The sequence below is a fragment of the Epargyreus clarus genome, unplaced genomic scaffold (assembly GCF_041222505.1).
Source record: "Epargyreus clarus isolate Ecla_fem2 unplaced genomic scaffold, WU_Ecla_fem_2.2 ptg000019l, whole genome shotgun sequence".
Lineage (NCBI taxonomy): Eukaryota > Metazoa > Arthropoda > Insecta > Lepidoptera > Hesperiidae > Epargyreus > Epargyreus clarus.
This window is the reverse complement of record NW_027332227.1, coordinates 10,356,825-10,374,559: the sequence shown is the minus strand read 5'-3', so window position 1 is coordinate 10,374,559 and position 17,735 is coordinate 10,356,825. Positions and strand designations below refer to the sequence as shown.

The 17,735-nt window shown below is 34.0% G+C and overlaps 2 protein-coding genes across 4 annotated transcripts; one reads left to right on the top strand and one right to left on the bottom strand.

The window, feature by feature from the left end:
• Positions 1 to 249: 249 nt before the first annotated feature.
• Positions 250 to 5,408, bottom strand: bigmax (helix-loop-helix-leucine zipper transcription factor bigmax). Its single transcript, XM_073083565.1, has 5 exons — positions 5,144 to 5,408; positions 3,963 to 4,039; positions 3,416 to 3,526; positions 2,638 to 2,835; positions 250 to 2,126 (listed from the first exon to the last, which is right to left on the bottom strand). Exons 1-5 carry the CDS (start codon positions 5,217 to 5,219, stop codon positions 1,959 to 1,961), a joined length of 630 nt encoding a protein of 209 aa, XP_072939666.1. The 5' UTR covers positions 5,220 to 5,408; the 3' UTR covers positions 250 to 1,958.
• Positions 5,409 to 7,471: 2,063 nt separating this feature from the next.
• Positions 7,472 to 17,527, top strand: dmpd (F-box protein dampened). 3 transcript variants are annotated; one of them, XM_073083872.1, is made up of 8 exons: positions 7,472 to 7,629; positions 7,922 to 8,222; positions 8,561 to 8,809; positions 9,141 to 9,336; positions 13,951 to 14,167; positions 15,147 to 15,345; positions 15,811 to 15,930; positions 16,871 to 17,527. In XM_073083872.1, the coding sequence occupies exons 2-8, from the start codon at positions 7,947 to 7,949 to the stop codon at positions 17,090 to 17,092; spliced, it is 1,479 nt and encodes a 492-aa protein (XP_072939973.1). In that variant the 5' UTR covers positions 7,472 to 7,629; positions 7,922 to 7,946; the 3' UTR covers positions 17,093 to 17,527. The 3 variants fall into 3 exon arrangements, with proteins under 3 accessions (XP_072939973.1, XP_072939976.1, XP_072939975.1); XM_073083875.1 differs by having other exon boundaries at positions 7,478 to 7,629; positions 7,925 to 8,222; XM_073083874.1 differs by having other exon boundaries at positions 7,492 to 7,680.
• The last annotated feature ends 208 nt before the right edge of the window (positions 17,528 to 17,735 follow it).

Here is a 17,735-nt window from a genome sequence, read left to right as displayed (position 1 = left end):
ATTATTTCTATATTCAGAGCAGACTAGCAGTTTTGCGCGGACTATAACAGACTTAAATATACTTACTTAAAATTACTCAATATACTTACTTAAAATTAATTGAAATGGAAGCTCAAACTTTTATTTTGCATAAAGGATTTTTTTTTAAACTAATATAACTTTTAAACTTAACGAATGTAAAGATACCTATAGGTAAGTTAAGGCACGCTAGATAAGGTAAGGTATAAGGAATAAAAAACTGTTAATAAGTGTATATACAATATAAATATATTAAGATACATCAATGTAACAAAATAAAATCGACATAGGAAAGGCACATGTAACATTATCACATTTTCTCATTTATAGACTGCTCCACTATATTTCATGTCATAAGAAAAACAGAAAGAAACTACCTATATTTATTTTAATGATAAAATCTAAGATAAGGTAACATTTATAAACAATATATACATTCGAAGAACACTTACGTTGTTTGATTGACACACAAACCCTTATACTCAATTAAATTTTATTTAATATCTTTAGAGATAAAAAGTTAAAATTGTTTCTTCTGTAATATGTTAATATAAAAACCGTTTAATGGCATACTCATATAAGTGGACTGCGTTCTTACAATTCTATTAAAAACAATGTGTATATAACAATAACAAGATATGTAAAATATCAAGATTTAGTTAAATTGAAATATTCAACGTAAACATACTCTACATAGAATTATTTCACGTAAAAATACAAATATATTTTTTAATTAATTTATTATTTGTGTCTGTAGTACCCACTCTATTTTTTTATAATATAGGAGTAGCAGACGAGCATGAAGGCCACCCGATGGTAAGTGGCTACTGCCGGCCATGGGCATCTGTAATCAACCCAGATAGGATTAGATATTCCTACCTGAGGTCGGCCACAGATGCGCCGCTACCCCTGACGACTAAGCTGGAACGCCTCGGAAAAGTCTACATTAATTATTGATGTACATAGGGGTAATGTATGTAGTAAAATCCATCTCTCTTAACAGCTTTGCATGAACTTTTTGAATGATAATTTTATAATACCTATTGCACATACTACTTTAATTCATTCAACATAATTTCGTATCATACATAACATTAATATAAGTGTAGAGGATAACAAAAATATTCAACAACTATCTACACACTACGTCTAAATGGTGTCTGTCACAATTAATCTTTATTTTGTGTACAACGATACAAAAATATTCCATTTACAATAGTTGATGCTAAAATTAAGCTTTTTACACTGTAACTATATGAATATAATTCTATTTACATTTTTACATTTATTTTGTTACGAAGTTCCTTATCTTCTTAACGGTAATATTTTTTTTCATAAGTGTTCTTGGAAATTTCATTAAAAACAATATTTTAACATTCCGACTGCTTAAAGTAAAGTTTATGCAACATTGTCAAATCAGATACAAACATTTCTATTTCGTTAATTCCGAACTTCAGAGAGTTTAAGACTTTCTTTATTAGACATATTTGAGTGAAACATATAACAAAACGTAAAAATATTTAAGTGAAATAATATGAAATTGTAAGTATGTAGCTGAAAAATGACAGCTCTATCTATGGTTGATTATTATTTTTGTTTAAATATTCACATGAAAACTTTTTAGCATAAATTTATCAATGCTATAAAATACTAGAGATACGATGGACTATAACGAATTGAAAAACAAAAATAAAAAAAATGCAAGTATCATGCACACAATATGTACATCATTTTACAACAATGCATTTTCAATTCATCTATTTATGAAATTTGTATGATGTTACTATAACATAATCATTACATAGTAAAAAGACTACAGCATGTTCGCTCAAAACAATTGATGGTTCCGAAACTTTAATGATAGAATAACGTTTATATCCGCCCTAACAATGTTATATTAAAAATAATTCGTAAAAAAAATTGGCTACTATAACTATACACTATGGAGTGTAGTTTTGTTCCCGTAAAACTCCATGGACCATAGTCCGGAGGGATTGAGGCTTGCAGTATTCCTCCAGCCAGTTGAAGACCCCAGCTGAGAAGTCAGCGAAGTTGTTTGTGGGTACCGATTCAAATGACTCGAATAGCTTATCCATTATACCCTGGAACTGTGACAAACATACCAATATAACAACTGTAACCATTAAACATAAAATTTATATATGTTTGAATTTACATAGTATACAAGTTGACTTATCGTCACTTAACTTCTAACGCGACGAAATTAAAAAAGGCCATTTTCAGTTACGAATATTAATGGAGAAAAATAACAGTATATTGTATATATAAACTAACTGAAGTTTTATAAATATACATACCATTTTTTTGCCGGTATTAGAAAAATGCATAAATGTAAGAAAAATATTGGAAATACCTACAGGTTTCATATAAATTATAGAATTTTTTATAAAGTCTAATTCATAGGGAGTTACTGCAATTTATTTCTCATTGGGCACTTATACTATTAACAGTTGAATACAGATGAACATAAGCTCGAATCGGCCACTCACTGTCTGTAATTGTACTTCTAAAACAGATTGTAATACTCACAACTTGAAACTTATCCTGATCACTGAGCCTCTGTTCATTAGCACTTCTAAAACAGATTGTAATACTCACAACTTGAAACTTATCCTGATCACTGAGCCTCTGTTCATTATAGCCGGGCACGGAGTGTTGAGCTTTCACAATCTGCTCGTAGTTGTTTTGCATGATGCGTAGCGCCACCACGTCCTTGCGCAGAGCGTTGCGCTCGTCCTCCTGCCGCCGCCGCTGCTGCAGCAAGTACTGGATGTAGTCTATAGACTTTTGTAGTACCTGAAATAATATAATTTGTCGTTTTGTATCAAAATGCAGTGTTTAAAGCCTCTTGACTTGATTATCTTTCAATCAATAAATTAAATATTGAGTAGAATCCAGAAGGTTTATGAAAATACATTAAATAATAGTAATCATTAAAGTAATAGTAGTCATAATGATGAACCTATAAATAATAATGATGCCTGGGTGTTCGAAGTACCTTGTACCAGAAGGAATAAAATAGATTTTATTTCTGAAATTGTAGGATACTAGATTATTACTAATGCCATTAACCCAACATTAAGCATAGTATAAAAATTTTACTCCCTTACTTCATCCAGATATCCACTGAAATTATGAATATTGCACCATTGGTACCATTGTAGCCAAATTATAAAAGATTACATAACTGTCGTACTAAGGTCCTGGGAGGCTTCCAAACGTCTATATTTTATAAAAGCTTGTAAAATTAAATCAACTTCTTAGACTCAGACTTATGGAGCGTCATTCAACATTTCAGCCCTGGGCCTCTAACAGACTTAGTTTGCCAGTTCATTACATACTGTCACTGTCAAATAAAACTAAATAAACAACTTACAGCTGCTTTACTAGGTTTATAACCTGAAGCATCAGTTTGCTGGCAGGTGGGAACTAGTTCTTGAAGGGAGTCATAACCTTTCTTTATTGCATCCCTCCTCTTTTGCTCAGCCTGTAAGATCAAAAACATTGGAAATTTATTGTTTAGCAACAATATTATTTATTAAAGAGTTTATCTATGCATTCCTATTCAGATGAATTCATGAACTTTGAAACTTTGTTCATAAATAAATTTTTAATGATAAAAAAATTGGTATTGGGCCAATCTAATAATCATAAGTCATGGGCAATTTAGACATATATTGCCATGATATATATTGCAACATGGACATAACAATACAAATGCATAATGTTATATTTAATAGAACATATTGCATTACAGAATAATTGCAGAATCGATTTTACATTAGGTGATCAGTGTAAACCTCTTTAAAATGAAATGAAGTGTTTTAAATTTCAACTGCAAATTAAGTAAATTAACATATTAAATACATAAAATTATGTTTAGTGTTGATTTGCCAAGTGACATTTTCAATGTAATTAGAGACCTGTGTGTGTGCCTCCCTTCTTCTTTCCTTGAAGCTCAGGGCTGAAGCCTTGTTGTCACCACTGTCATCTTCATCTTCTGCAATTTTAAGTCAACCAACATTAAGTTAACCAAAATCAAGTGTGCTTTGTACAGATAAGAGCAACAGTAAATTAGGTTGGGAGGTGGTAGAACCTATTGTGGTTTTTGAATGCCTAATAACAACAGGTTAAGTGCTGCTGCAATCAGATTTGAAGGGAAAGATACTGATTTGAGGCATGCCAACTTAATCCTCACAATACATCTGTAGTTGACCTCAAGAAGGACTCTTAATGTTACTATAGGATGATTAGAGATGTCCATTGGCAGCACTGGCAAATGGCCACTTTTCATCAGATAGATTGCTCGTTTGCAGCAAGTAGCATTCCTAAACAAAAGACAGATTTATCTTCCCCAAAATTTTAGGCAAGTACAACAAATAGCATATGGCAGTACACATCATCTCATTTTACCAGGATATTAAGGACTCAGTACAAATTACTTGGTAATTAAAGAATAAGATTAATGCCAGTAAGACTAAGGTCACACTAATTGGAGGTCCATAAAGCCACCACAATACCACAGAACACCTTCGAAAGCAACAATTGATATACCAATAGCCTGAAACTATTTATTACTTCACTGCTAATATATAAGCTAACAAAACATATCACTCATATGTAATATATATTTGTAATTATTCTGCATATATTTGTAATAGTATTGAATTAAAATATTATTATCATAACTGTTGTTATTAACCCAGTAACATAAGGATGATGTAAATATAATAATTTAAGGTCGGTACTAAAATTAAACGTAAATCTAGTCATTTTGCTCTATTGCTTCTGCAAAATAACAATATGTTTTTTGCTATAATTATTACTTTAGATGAAACTTTGTTACTTGTATGTTTATAGTATCAAACTAATAATCTGTGATTTAAATTTAGATTCAATAGGCCTATTTTTTTGGTTAAGTGTTTTTCCTAGTATATCACAGATTTAAATATAAACATTGGTATTTTAACAATTTAATGAAAGTGAAATCAGATAAAGTTACTGTAGTCAATATTGGAAATATTTACAAATTGCGTAATAACCACATCTGTATTATCAGTATCATAAAGGTAGACATGTAAGGAATGTTTTTATTTATACAAACCTGAATTATGATTGGATGAAGATGGCGTTTGATGAATATTTTGAATAGAACCACTACTCCCACATCTAGGATACATATTTTCAACTTAAATCACGAAATAACCAAACAAAAACAATTGATATTAATTAACTCTCGTGATAATACATCACACATGTACATAGATTACTACTATCTATTGAATTGAAGATAATTGAAGTCGAACATTAGATTTAATGACAGCATTGACAGCTAAATGTCTAGGACGTACACAGACACGGGATACTACGTAATACGTCAAATTAAACGTCAAAGTAGCCAAAAACCTCAAAGTTAATAAATAATTAAATAGGCAAGAGGAAGAACAAATCTTGGAGGAAGGAATGCTTGTGTGGACTACTATACTCTTTGGGCTTGTGGTTCCTCCAAGAAAATCTAGACGCACGGCAGTGCGAGTGCATTGGGAAAATTTGTTTTAATTTTATTGTAATGGTGCGTGCACACCTTGCTCCTCGCACTGCTCCTCGTGCTGCTCCTCGTGTAGCCGCGATTATTTCCGTCGTAACCACACTTTGCCCTACTCGCGTCGTTGAGCTGCCACTTTTTTTTAAGACTCAGTATTTTTTACAAAAAATTAAGTATTTTAGAAAAAAATATAGTTGGTACACATTTTGTTTTCGCCGACTAATTTTAATGTAACTAAAAGTACATACATTTTTCTAATAATCTTTTTCTAGCACCAAGAAGACGTATTATATTTTTCAGATGACATTTTTTTTTAATAATATCATGAAACGAATATAAAGGATGATTATATACAACATGTGGATTATTTATGATACTATAGAATTTTGGTACGAAATGGTATAATGATTTATCTACAATATATATTACACGACTGTACTAATTAACTGTAAATATAATAAATATAATATAACACTATATAATTTTTTCGAAGCAGTGGTAACTCTAAAAAACCGACAAAATTCGGTAAACGACCTGCAGGACGAGCGGCATGAGGAGAGCCTGGCCACACAATGTCCTTGCCCATTTTCCTCGCCACTCGATGAATATGTGACACATTGTTTACATTGGATCAGACGAAACAATCATTTGTTGTTAGTTTTATAAGCAATTTTTCAATTTGTGCTTATCATTACTTTTTAGGTTAATTATTTATTTGACAAAATTCTTCTAAAAACTAGAAATTATGTTATTTGTCAATACAGTGATCTCACTTTCTTTATTTATTAATTAATACATTTTTAATTACTAACATACATTAAATGTTAAATATAAACTAAAAATGGACTTATTTACAAAATATATACAAGAAAATTATAAATAAAATAAGCCATCTAAAATTGCCGCGTGAGGCATGGTTCCCAAAACGCTGGCGGCGTTTCCTTGCTGCACGGCAAGACTTAATCTTTGTGCAAAATAGCCGCCAGCTTTTTGGTCACCGGATGCAGTGACAAGTTTGGTCGACATATCTGACATGAATTTTTTCATGTCAGATATGTCGACCAAACTTGAATATTTTCATTATCATTAACATGAATTTTTTCATGTCAGATGACCCATTGTCTCTAAAGCAAGCGCCGCAAACAAGTAATTGTCTAATAAATTACTATATTTACGACGCTTGAGAGTCTGGGCATGGTCGGCTGCAGCCCCCGCTTTCACTGAAGTATTAGCTAGGTGAGAGGGGGCTAAAGTATCAAGTGATACAGATATTTAAACAATATTAATAGGATTATTACTAGATTTTCGTAATGATATGTTAAATATGGATAAGCATAATCGTCATTAGATAGTTTCGATAATCTAGCAACTATATGCGTTGTTATTACCCTCCAGGGAGCCCCTGCCACACATATAAAATTTGTCAAACTACTCGTATTTAAATATGTTTGCTCTATTCAGATATACATCATTGTCAGAGAAATACTATACATACGGCTTTATATTAACGGCACGGTCAGACTGGCCTAATGTAAACAAAACCTTATTTTTTCGTAGATGAAGTATTATAACAGCAATCACTGTGAACTGGCGAACGGTAAACTGATGCTAAATACTTGGTGCGGAAAAGATCTGTTAATAATTATAATAATAAAATCCAAACAATAAAAATCGTAATATCGTTAATTTACAAAATTGAATAATATATATACGTAGAAAAAATACTCTATTCAATATTTTCAATCATTCGTTGTAAATGTCCTTATGAGATGATTATCGTCGCGTATTTAATTCTATTGCGTTTTACGGTTGGTAACAGTGTAGTAGTGGTGAGCAAGAATGAGTGATTGAATTGAATGAGAACTAATGTGGAACTGAACGTTTGATACCTTTCTCTACATCCAATCCAGCTCCAACTCCAACAAACAAAAAAAATATTTTTTGTGAAAGCGTAGTGCACTCGTAACTATTGCGTCTTATATTTTTTAAATTGTTATATTGTAAAATCATAAATTCATTTACAAAACATGTGCATGAACTCTTGAGTGAGTGTTTTATTTATAATTTTCCAGTTTATCGGATCACGATATGAAATCGTATGTACATACTCGAATGCTCAACTCTCAAGTGACCTAGCCAGCCATGGCCACCATTTTAGAATTGTTCGGTGGTGCTCTGAAATAAATTTGTTTTATTTGAATATGAATAAGTCACGAATCACGAGTACAGTGCTTAGTATAATCGTAAATACGTGTAATCGCGAAATCGTCTACGTCACTCGATAATTTTTCCGTCTGTCGTATAATAAGGAGATTATAGGGAGAAAGTTTTTTTCAGAAGTAGTAAAAAATAACTGGGCAAGATGGTGTCGACGAGACAGATGAGTAGTATTGGAGGTGGCAATGGCAGCAGCGACGGCGCGGGCCCTTCGCACGCGGAGACCACGACCGTAGCGCGGGTGACACGCCACTCCAGCGCGCTGCTCCCGGGGGGCTCCTCGCCGCAAGCTAGTTCTAAAAATGCATTGGTGCCGGCAAATAAAGTTTCATATACAACCCATTTCCTGGATCTGCCTCTTGAAATCATGGAGAAGATATTTCGTTATGTGGGCTTCAAATCTATTTCGCAACTTAGAATGGTTAATATTTTTTATTTTTATTTTGAACTTAATCGTTAACGGGAGTAAAGATATTTAAGTAACCTTATTATACAATACTTTAGTTTGAAATAAAGCCAATCATGATTTTGTTTTCAAGTTTACTCATAAAATATTTATTTGTGGTAATTTTAAGAATACATTTACAAATTTAATTGAGGGTTTTTCCTAAATAGGGTTAGGAATTAATTAATAATCTAATTAATTAAATAATTCTCTTACTGCAAGTGTTTAATACAAATATATTTGTTAAAATATTTATTATATTGATTTTAAAACATGTGAGATAATAGGTAACAATCTGAGTTGCCTTATTCCAGGTTAACCGGCAGTTCAACACAATCTGTAGTAGCATATTAAATTCCACCTTCCAACGTCTTCAAAACCAGATGCTACATCGTTTTCAATCGATCAAGGCTAAGATGCCCAGAAGGGAGTCCGCCCGTAGGAGCCACCCCTTGGCTTGTGAGTCTGATATAATTGAAACCTTGCATATGAGGTTAAGTTTGTTGCAAATGACATTTGGCAAACACATTGAAAGGAAACATTGTTGTTTCTTTCCAGGAGAGGTAATCTTTTTACTTATTTTACTTTATAATGTGTCAATTGATTTTGATAAAATTGAATATAACATATTTTTATTAACTATTCAAGTTCAACAGTAATGAAATATCATACTTTAGTGTTAAAACTGTTATATAGTTCTGTGAGTGATACTAAAATTGTGTCTAAATATGTTCAATACACTTATTCTCAGGGTATCCTTATCATAAATTTGTTTTGAGTGAAACCATTAAACATTGCTCAAACATACACAGTATTATCAGGCTTGAGAACATTGTTGGAACAGAACTTATCATTTAAACAAAAGAGACTCGATAACATAAACATTTGTTCCAGATCTTAGATGAAGTTTACAGTATTTTGTCGTACCTTAAAACAACAACCAAGCTCGCGCGGCCCTATAAGGTGACAGATGAGCTTTTTGATTTGACGACAATGGCTATGGAATATTTCAAGGAGCATATTGAACCGTTTTTGCCAGAGATCACATATTTTGGCACAGACTTCTTTGACATTACTACAGCATTTTCACGTAAGTACTATCATTGCTTCTATCCTATTGAAACAGAATATTCTTATTGGAATTTAATATGACTAATATGAACTAATTGTTATACTCTATAGCTAATGAAGATGTTATTGAATATATAAATTTATGTTAAATTAATTTTAAAAATAATATTATATACATTTTTCTTCAGTAACTCAAAGTATTTTTTTTATTTAAACAATTAGATTATTTTCGATTTTCGAGTTTTAAGAAATTTCTTGAAAGTTAGTTGTCAGTACATTGAAAAGTTAATTAGTAATATGGTTAAATAGATCATATTTTGAATTGTAATAATAAAATAAGGTAAAGGTAAAGCTATAAGGTAGGTTTATTCATTTTAATATAGCATTTTCACTGCAAAGAAATTGATATGCTATGGAAAAGATTATTTCCAATATTTCCACATTAGTTATTGATTATCACAATCTATGATATTCTTCATGAACATGATCCATTTCCAAGTGAATAATAACTAACATAGTTAAGGATGATAATGTGTTAGAGACCTCAACTTTTTTATTGAGCATACCTATGTAATTTGTTGTATTTTATAAACATTAGTCAACTACTTATGAAAGGTTGTGCCTTCCTTTATGTGTCATAATTGATTCATTTCATGAGAAGAGTCTCATAAGTAAAACTTAATAATCAATTCATATCATGTAATAATAAGCAAACAAAAAGAAGTGTGTGCAATAAATTGCCCTGGTTATTGATGGGTTACATTACATTGTGTTAATTTAACTGTTTAATGGCAAATTGGATTGCTTAATATTAATAGTTACCAAGGTCCCTGCAGACCTTGGCCAAATGGGACTAAATTATAGAACTCTATGACGCCACGTCGTAACGTCGTCGTCCATTGTGACAGATTTTTGCTTGCGGCACCGCGCATTTTACATGGGTTTCCACAATATAAAAAAAGCAAAGAGGATTCTTGAAATATCCCAGCTTCTACTAGATCATTTTATCCTAATTCGACTTGTGATAATACAGTTGGCCAATTATTGTTTTCTCTCAGAATATACGCCGTGTCATAAATAGCAAATTAAATGTCCTTTAGATGCTCATGATAATCAAATTATTTATTTTGATAACGATTAACATTTCATACCTAAAGATGGGTACTAAGCGATAGTATTCGCATGCAATGTAATTATATGTAATCTATATCGGGAATGTGCGTTACAAGAAAACAATCCACTTAATCGGTTTCTTTGATTTAAATATGTTATGTGCAAGAAATTCCTATTTCGTTATCCCGCATTTTTCGTGACTTTAATAGTGCATCAAATAGCTATTTACAATATACGCCTTTACCACTCCTGGTAAAATCCTTTTCAGTGTAATGTTCACGAAATTCGTTGTGTTTTTTGTTAGAATGACAATATTCTATATTAAGATATCATAAAAAACTAGTAACTGCCTTCAAAAACGGCAGTAAATTAAAAATATCAGAAATATACTACTCGTGATTCCTTTTATTACTAGTATAAAATCAACTCCACTTTCATATACGTTAATTAATTCTTGAAATTTACAATATTTGTTGCTATCTTTGTGTAATAGCTATTGTGATGTCATAAAAAGTTTGTTATAATTTGGCATTTGGCATAGGTAATAAACCATATTGGTATATCTTTGTAATTATCGAATAATATAACGTTCGGCCGGAATTTTAGTGGTTTGGTTGTTTCCGTCCTATAAATATCAACCTCAAAAGCCACCAAACCGTCCGGCGACAAATGTGATATTTTTTTTGTTACCATGTACCCAATCCTAAATAGCATAAACGTCATGTTTAAGGACAAAGCTGAAATGGAATTCGTCGTGTATTTCTGCCTGCTTTACCGCAAATGGTTGTTGAGGCGCCCTGGCTAAACCTCTTTTACATTTTTGTTTAAAAGTAGTAGAAGTTACTTATGACGGAAATGGTTGTAATTTTGGCAATAGTCATAGAGCATTGATAATTCTAATAATAAGGTTTTCCTTCATTGCCAGTACAATTGGAACAGGAAGAAATAATTTTCATTGTTTTAATGGATGATGATGATGATTTTAATAAAATTACGTCAAATGACGTTTTTATTTTTTGTATTACGCTGTTCTAGTAATTATTTTATTACAATACGATGATGATGATTAGGGGAATTTTAATAATTTGTGAATATGATTCCTCTCTTGTTTGGAATACGTGGCTGGTTTTTTATAAGATTAAAGTAGCAAACGAGCATGCAGTTCACTTCCGCCCATAGACTTTCTAACCAACTCGATATAGAAGTTCTACCTGAAACCGACCACAATTCCGTTGCAACTCCCGAGTTAGGCGGCAACTGTTTCACCCTAGAAATTGATGTGGCGGTGGTACCTTTATAAAACCTTTTTGGGTGGTAGAACCCTTTGTGGTTTGACTCCAGCGGCACCACCGCCACACCTATTTCTGCCTCATAACAGCAGTGTTAAACGTTGCTGTGTTCTGGTTTGAAGGGTGTGTTGAGGAAGACATACTTTTCCGAGGCGTTCCAGCTTAGTCCTCAGGAGCGGCGCATCTGTGGTCGACCTCAGGTAGGAATATCTAATCCTATCTGAAGTTGATTACAGATGTCCATGGATGGAGCCACTTACCATCAGGTGGACTGCATGCTAGTCTGTTATTCCTATATTATTAAAAAAACACGGAATGCAGTGACTACTTAACTTATAGGTCGTAATATCGTAAGGCTATAAGCCAGTAATACTTATTTAAATATCATTATTGTACTGTAAATGTATACGTACTTATTGTATTACATAGGAAATGTTCTACTCAGATTAACTTGCTCAGCGAAGTCAGCGATTACGCTCGTAGCGTGGACGGACGTCTGCTAAGTATGTCATATTATTAACGTTTTAATTGATTAAATCAGGCTGAAGATTGCCGCTTCCTATTTATCTATTAGTAGGGCAGGTTCATTTGGATACAAGTAGACTCTATTCCACGTGTAGACACTTTCCGGTTTTCGTATTCCTATGCCATCTTTGGACAATATATGCAATAATATCAGGAAAATACAATCTTGTATTAAATAGTGTGCAATTGAGTTTTTATTGCAAGATGTAATAGAGGTATTATAAAAAACATATTATTGTGATATTATTCAGTCTTTTGTCTACCTACGTCTAGGTTTAGTGTAATAGTTACAAAATACAAAATATTTTACAATTTGTATTAAGTTGTTGTCATGTTAATCTTTGTTTCTCATATTTTATTGCATCATTACTTTTTATAACATGTATGAAATCCACGAGAGTTAAAAGTAAAAATATAATGTTGATGATAACACATTTTATTGGGTCCGTCTCTTAATAAATTAAACAACGGTATTTTTGTCTGGCAATTACTAGCAGAATACTTTCAAATATATTTAAAATTACAATATACCGTTTGGTATGTTGGTCGGAACATCGAAATACTTATGTTAATAGAAATCAAAGAAAAAATGTCGACCTAAAATTACCTTAAAGATAAAACGTTTAACTGTATACATGTTATGGGCTTCGGGAAACATAACCTGTCTCGCCAGCCTGATCTGTAAACCTAATTAGATAGTCAAAGTGTGGGACATAGAAACGAACGAACGTCAGCCTACTTAAAATCATCTTGACTTCTTAGTTGTAAGGGCAAGGCATTATGTAGTTTGTACTTTTATTAAGTTAAAAACATGTTGTTTGTGGTTGTCACACATTTTGAATGAATCTTATAATCGATATTTTCTACGCAAAACGAAACTAAAATTACTTTAATACCAAATAATTTTTAAGTACTTCTGTTGAATATTACACGATACCCCACATGTCCTCAAACGAATTTGTTGAATTGATTAATCTGAAATCAGTATAATGTTATAGAAATGAGGTCTATATTTTATTGCTAAAATATTCAGAAGTTCACCCTCTCGTTGCAAAAAAACCTTTCTGATAAAATAACCCTAATCTTTGGACGTCTCCGTTCGCTCGGGTATTATGCCTGTCAATAACTATCAGGATGACGCATATTTCTAGTGCACGTATGAACGATTTTGCTGTTTTAACGCCTGTTTAATAACGGGGATACATACATCATGACGCCCCTTATATGGACTTCCTTTCCGTTTGAAATGGTTTTTCTTCGAAATAACTAGCGGTGTAGGATATCCCGGTTCCTTTATTTGTAACGCAATTAATGAAATTGGCATAATTCATTTCTGGTTTATTTTTCAACCGAACTGTTTATTTCCTTATATAAGATGCATTAAGTCCGCCTTTTGTACCAATTTCTGTGGTATGTATGTTTCATGTGGTCAGATATAGTAAGTATTAATTTGTAGGAAATCAGAGAGAACTTACGAGACAGTATTATTTTTGTATAGTTTGAGTTGTTAAGAATTTTAAATATTTCATCGGGAATAGTCTCGACTTTTAAAAATCCCTATTCAAATTATATTTTAATAAAAAATGTCGTATGTTATGTTTGAAAATCCGGCAAATTTTTAAACGCCTTTAATGTCATTTCGCGCTTTGTCCACGCAAAGTGTCAATGCTCGAAGTTAGCAAACATCCCAAATTGCATGTTTCCAGCGGGCGAGAGCAGTAAGTCGTATCTGTGCATCGACTCGCCGCCCAACGGGTACGTGGCGCCGATCACGCAAGCGGGCGAGAACTCTGTGGACGAGGAGCACGTGTCCTCCATCAACATGTATCTGGAGGAGAGCCTGCCGCCCTCGCCGCCGCCGCCGCCGCAGAGCAACATGGTGCTACGGAAACGGATACATCGCATCAAGCAGGGAATGAAGAAGTGAGAGCGTTTTACTATGACCTCTCACTGTTTTGTGTTGGAGTTGCTTGTTTTGAATGCACAGTCAGTCAGATACTTAATCTATTTATATGTTGATATTTTTATAATTGTTGTTAAATTTGTGTAACACTTGAATCTAACACTAATTTAACGTTGTTGATATACGTAGATATATATATGTAGATATACACAATTCTTCCATATATTTTCTTCTTGAATGTTATCTGATAAATGTCGCTAATATGTATATAGCCTTTATTATCGCTAGAGGTCGATGCCATACATATGTGTATGACCGACCTCTAAAACCGCTTAAAGAGCCCTACTTAAATTTGTCGCAGATGCGTTGTTATCACTGAGGACAAGGACTAGTTGTTGTGTTCCAGTAACCTATCCAAATTCATATAGCTGTACCCTTATCAATATGATGCTCCCTTGTGGGTTCCAAAGCAAGTAGTATTTCCTCTGACAATATTACATGATTTACAAAGTTTTCCTTCCCTATGCACTTGTTACAATTTGATATTTAATATTCGTAATTTATTAAATATTATATTATTAACAACAGAAAAATATCCCGATGTATATTCTAGAACTTTATCAAGTGCGTGGTAGCATCTTTGAAATTGATACGCTATTGAAATTCTTTTTTTTTGAAAGAACTCAGCCATGTTTTCCTTCTACCTTTAAAGCAATTGATAATTCGCGTGCTTAAAGGTAAAAGGGCCTATAGCTAAGGGTTAATAGGGATTTATGCTGAAAGGGCACATAAATTTTTTTTTTTGCCATTCGGTTTGAAATTATCTGAAACGTAAAAATTTTTTAATAGCAGCAGCATAAATCCCTATTAACCCTTAGCTATAGGCCCTTTTACCTTTAAGCACGCGAATTAATATATAACTCCCGATGGCCGAGTTTTAACCAATAAGTTACTATATAAAATTACCGTATTTCATTGTTTATATCTTAACTATTTCAGGTACAATGATCAGCTGTCGGCCCTGCGCAGCGACCTCCGCGGCTGCAAGCGCAAGACTGCCTTACAACAGAAGCAGATAGCGGAGCAGCAGAAGCAGATCGCCGAGCAACAAAAGCAGACGATGGAGTACGCTAATCGTCTGGATGATTATGACAAGAAGAATGAGGAGACCAGCCGCAAGTTTCAAACTCTGCTTCAGGTTTGTTTATTTTTATTGACAATTTATTTATAGTTTGAATTTTATCAGTCTTCTAGAATAATGTGGTCTCTACCATTTATAAATCAAAATATACCATGATAAAATAATATTATTATAATCAACTTATTAGCATTAGAGTTCTGCTTGCCTGATGCTTGTCACAGAGGAATTGAATTTACCCCTAAAGATTATTCCAATATCTTTATCTGATTCATTCTAATTCACATAAATGTTTTTATAATACCTCAGTCTAATAGTAGAAGATTGTACTTTTGAAACATCACACTAAAACATTAAATATTGCTGTTATGGGGCAGTAATAAATGTGACTGACGTGACCGTAATCTATTTACTACTTTTATACATTTGATTTGTTGGCAATTACTGATGGAACTTATGATTTTTTATAAAATTTATAATCCCTATATTATATTTATTTAATGGTTTGTTCGTGTGTCTGTGCAGGAGCTGAACAAGTGCAAGACGGAGCTGCAGTACTGGCGGTCGCGCTCGCCGGCCGTGCCGCCGCTGTGCGCCGAGTGCGGCGCCGCGCTGCGCCTCTCGCCCGCCGCGCCGCTCGCGCAGGTAGCCTCACCACTATACACTTCACATAAACACGATCCAATATAAACTGTTGGTATCTAGTACAGTAATACCTCGACTTACGCTACTCCGACTTACGCGATTTTCAAATCTCGTCGATTCTCCTTAGGTTTGAGTGTCCCGCAACTCCCGATTATAAATAATAAGCTTACTATCCCTACAATTATTCATGTAAGCATTCGTATTTGTCGCGCGGAGTCAACACATTCGGAATCATACCATACGATATTATTTACATGCATATCCCGACTTACGCGAATTCTACTTACGCGGTTATCACTCGGTCCCGCCAATCGCGTAAGTCCGGGGTATTACTGTATTCGCTAATGTTACAACGTGCGGGGCGACGTGATGTGACAGTTGTAGTCCGCGTAAAACTGCTAGTCCGCTCTGAATATAGAAATGAATTGCGTCGCCATAGCAAATTGTATGTCTACACTTTCTCGCAACAACTTCAGGGCGGACTAGCAGTTTGACGTGAACTATACTGTTATGCGTCTGAGAAAATATTTTATAGTTTTGTAGATGGTAAATATGTGATGCAATGATACTACGATGTAGGCTATGATCATGTTTTATTGTAGTAGAACTGTAAATATTTTATAGATGAAGAATTTTGTAATAGCTAAATGAACCAATGAATGACTTTATGAACGAATGTAATAATTCAAAATAATGCATGTGTTTTAACATTTACCTGAGTCACTTTACCAATTAAAGTAATAGCATCTGAAAAATTTTGTGAATTAAAAGCAAAATATTTTAATTACTATATGATTTTTACGACAATTAGGAATATTTCACTGTCAGATTGTATGTTGTATGTCATGTATCAATATATAATTCTATTCTACTATGAATATAGATATTTTATTATTTCCTGAGGTCAATCACATTTACTGTATCCCTTGTATATCCGCAGTGGGCGGCGGGCGGTAGCGGCTCGGCGTGCGAGACGGAGACCGCGGGCGGGAGCAAGGAGGGCGGGGCGGGCGCGGCGGGCGCGGAGCCCGAGCACAAGTCCGAGGGCAGCAGCGGCGAGGAGAGCGCCACGCCGCCCAGCCGCCGCCGCGCCTCCGCCGACCAGGCCGCCGCCACGCCCGAGCGCAAGAAGCGCCGCCTCACGCGCCCCCGCAAGCTCTGATGCAACGTCTAGATACTCGCGAGTTCCAGGCTGTTCGTGACCTCCTCGGCCGTTCGATCCTCGCCGCGATGCTCGGCCGCTCTCCGCGAGGTTTAGATTTTTAGCGCGAATCGAATGAATATTCGTTTACATTCTCGTCATTCATTATTCGGCGAGTTATCCAGCGGATTTTTCGCGAGTATCTAAACTTTACGTGAAGCTCGCGGGTCGCCGATACCTACGCTACGGCCGCGGGCCGTCGACGTTTTGTACCGTTATTGAGTTTCTGTGGTGGGACCGCGTCTTGGCGGCTAAAACCCTCCTGAGAATATCTAACGAGCTTTAAGGGATGCCTTCGTCGGACACCACGGGCCCTGGACTGTTCATCGGATCGTTAAAACGGGATTTATAATTTAAAAGCACAAAATCGCGGCACGGATAGCAAAAAAAAAGAAACTGGTAAGCCTAATATGGATTATTTTAATGATTTGAATGCTTTTTTATCTTACAGTTTTATGGTGTAAGAAGTGCATAATATATTCCAAGATAATACGTAAGTAACTTTGTTGACAATATCGGAAGAAAAGTAATATTTTTGTCCAAGAACTTTAAGAAACGCCCCTAAACATCTAATTTTTGGAATGGGATTTTTGAGATGTTGTGC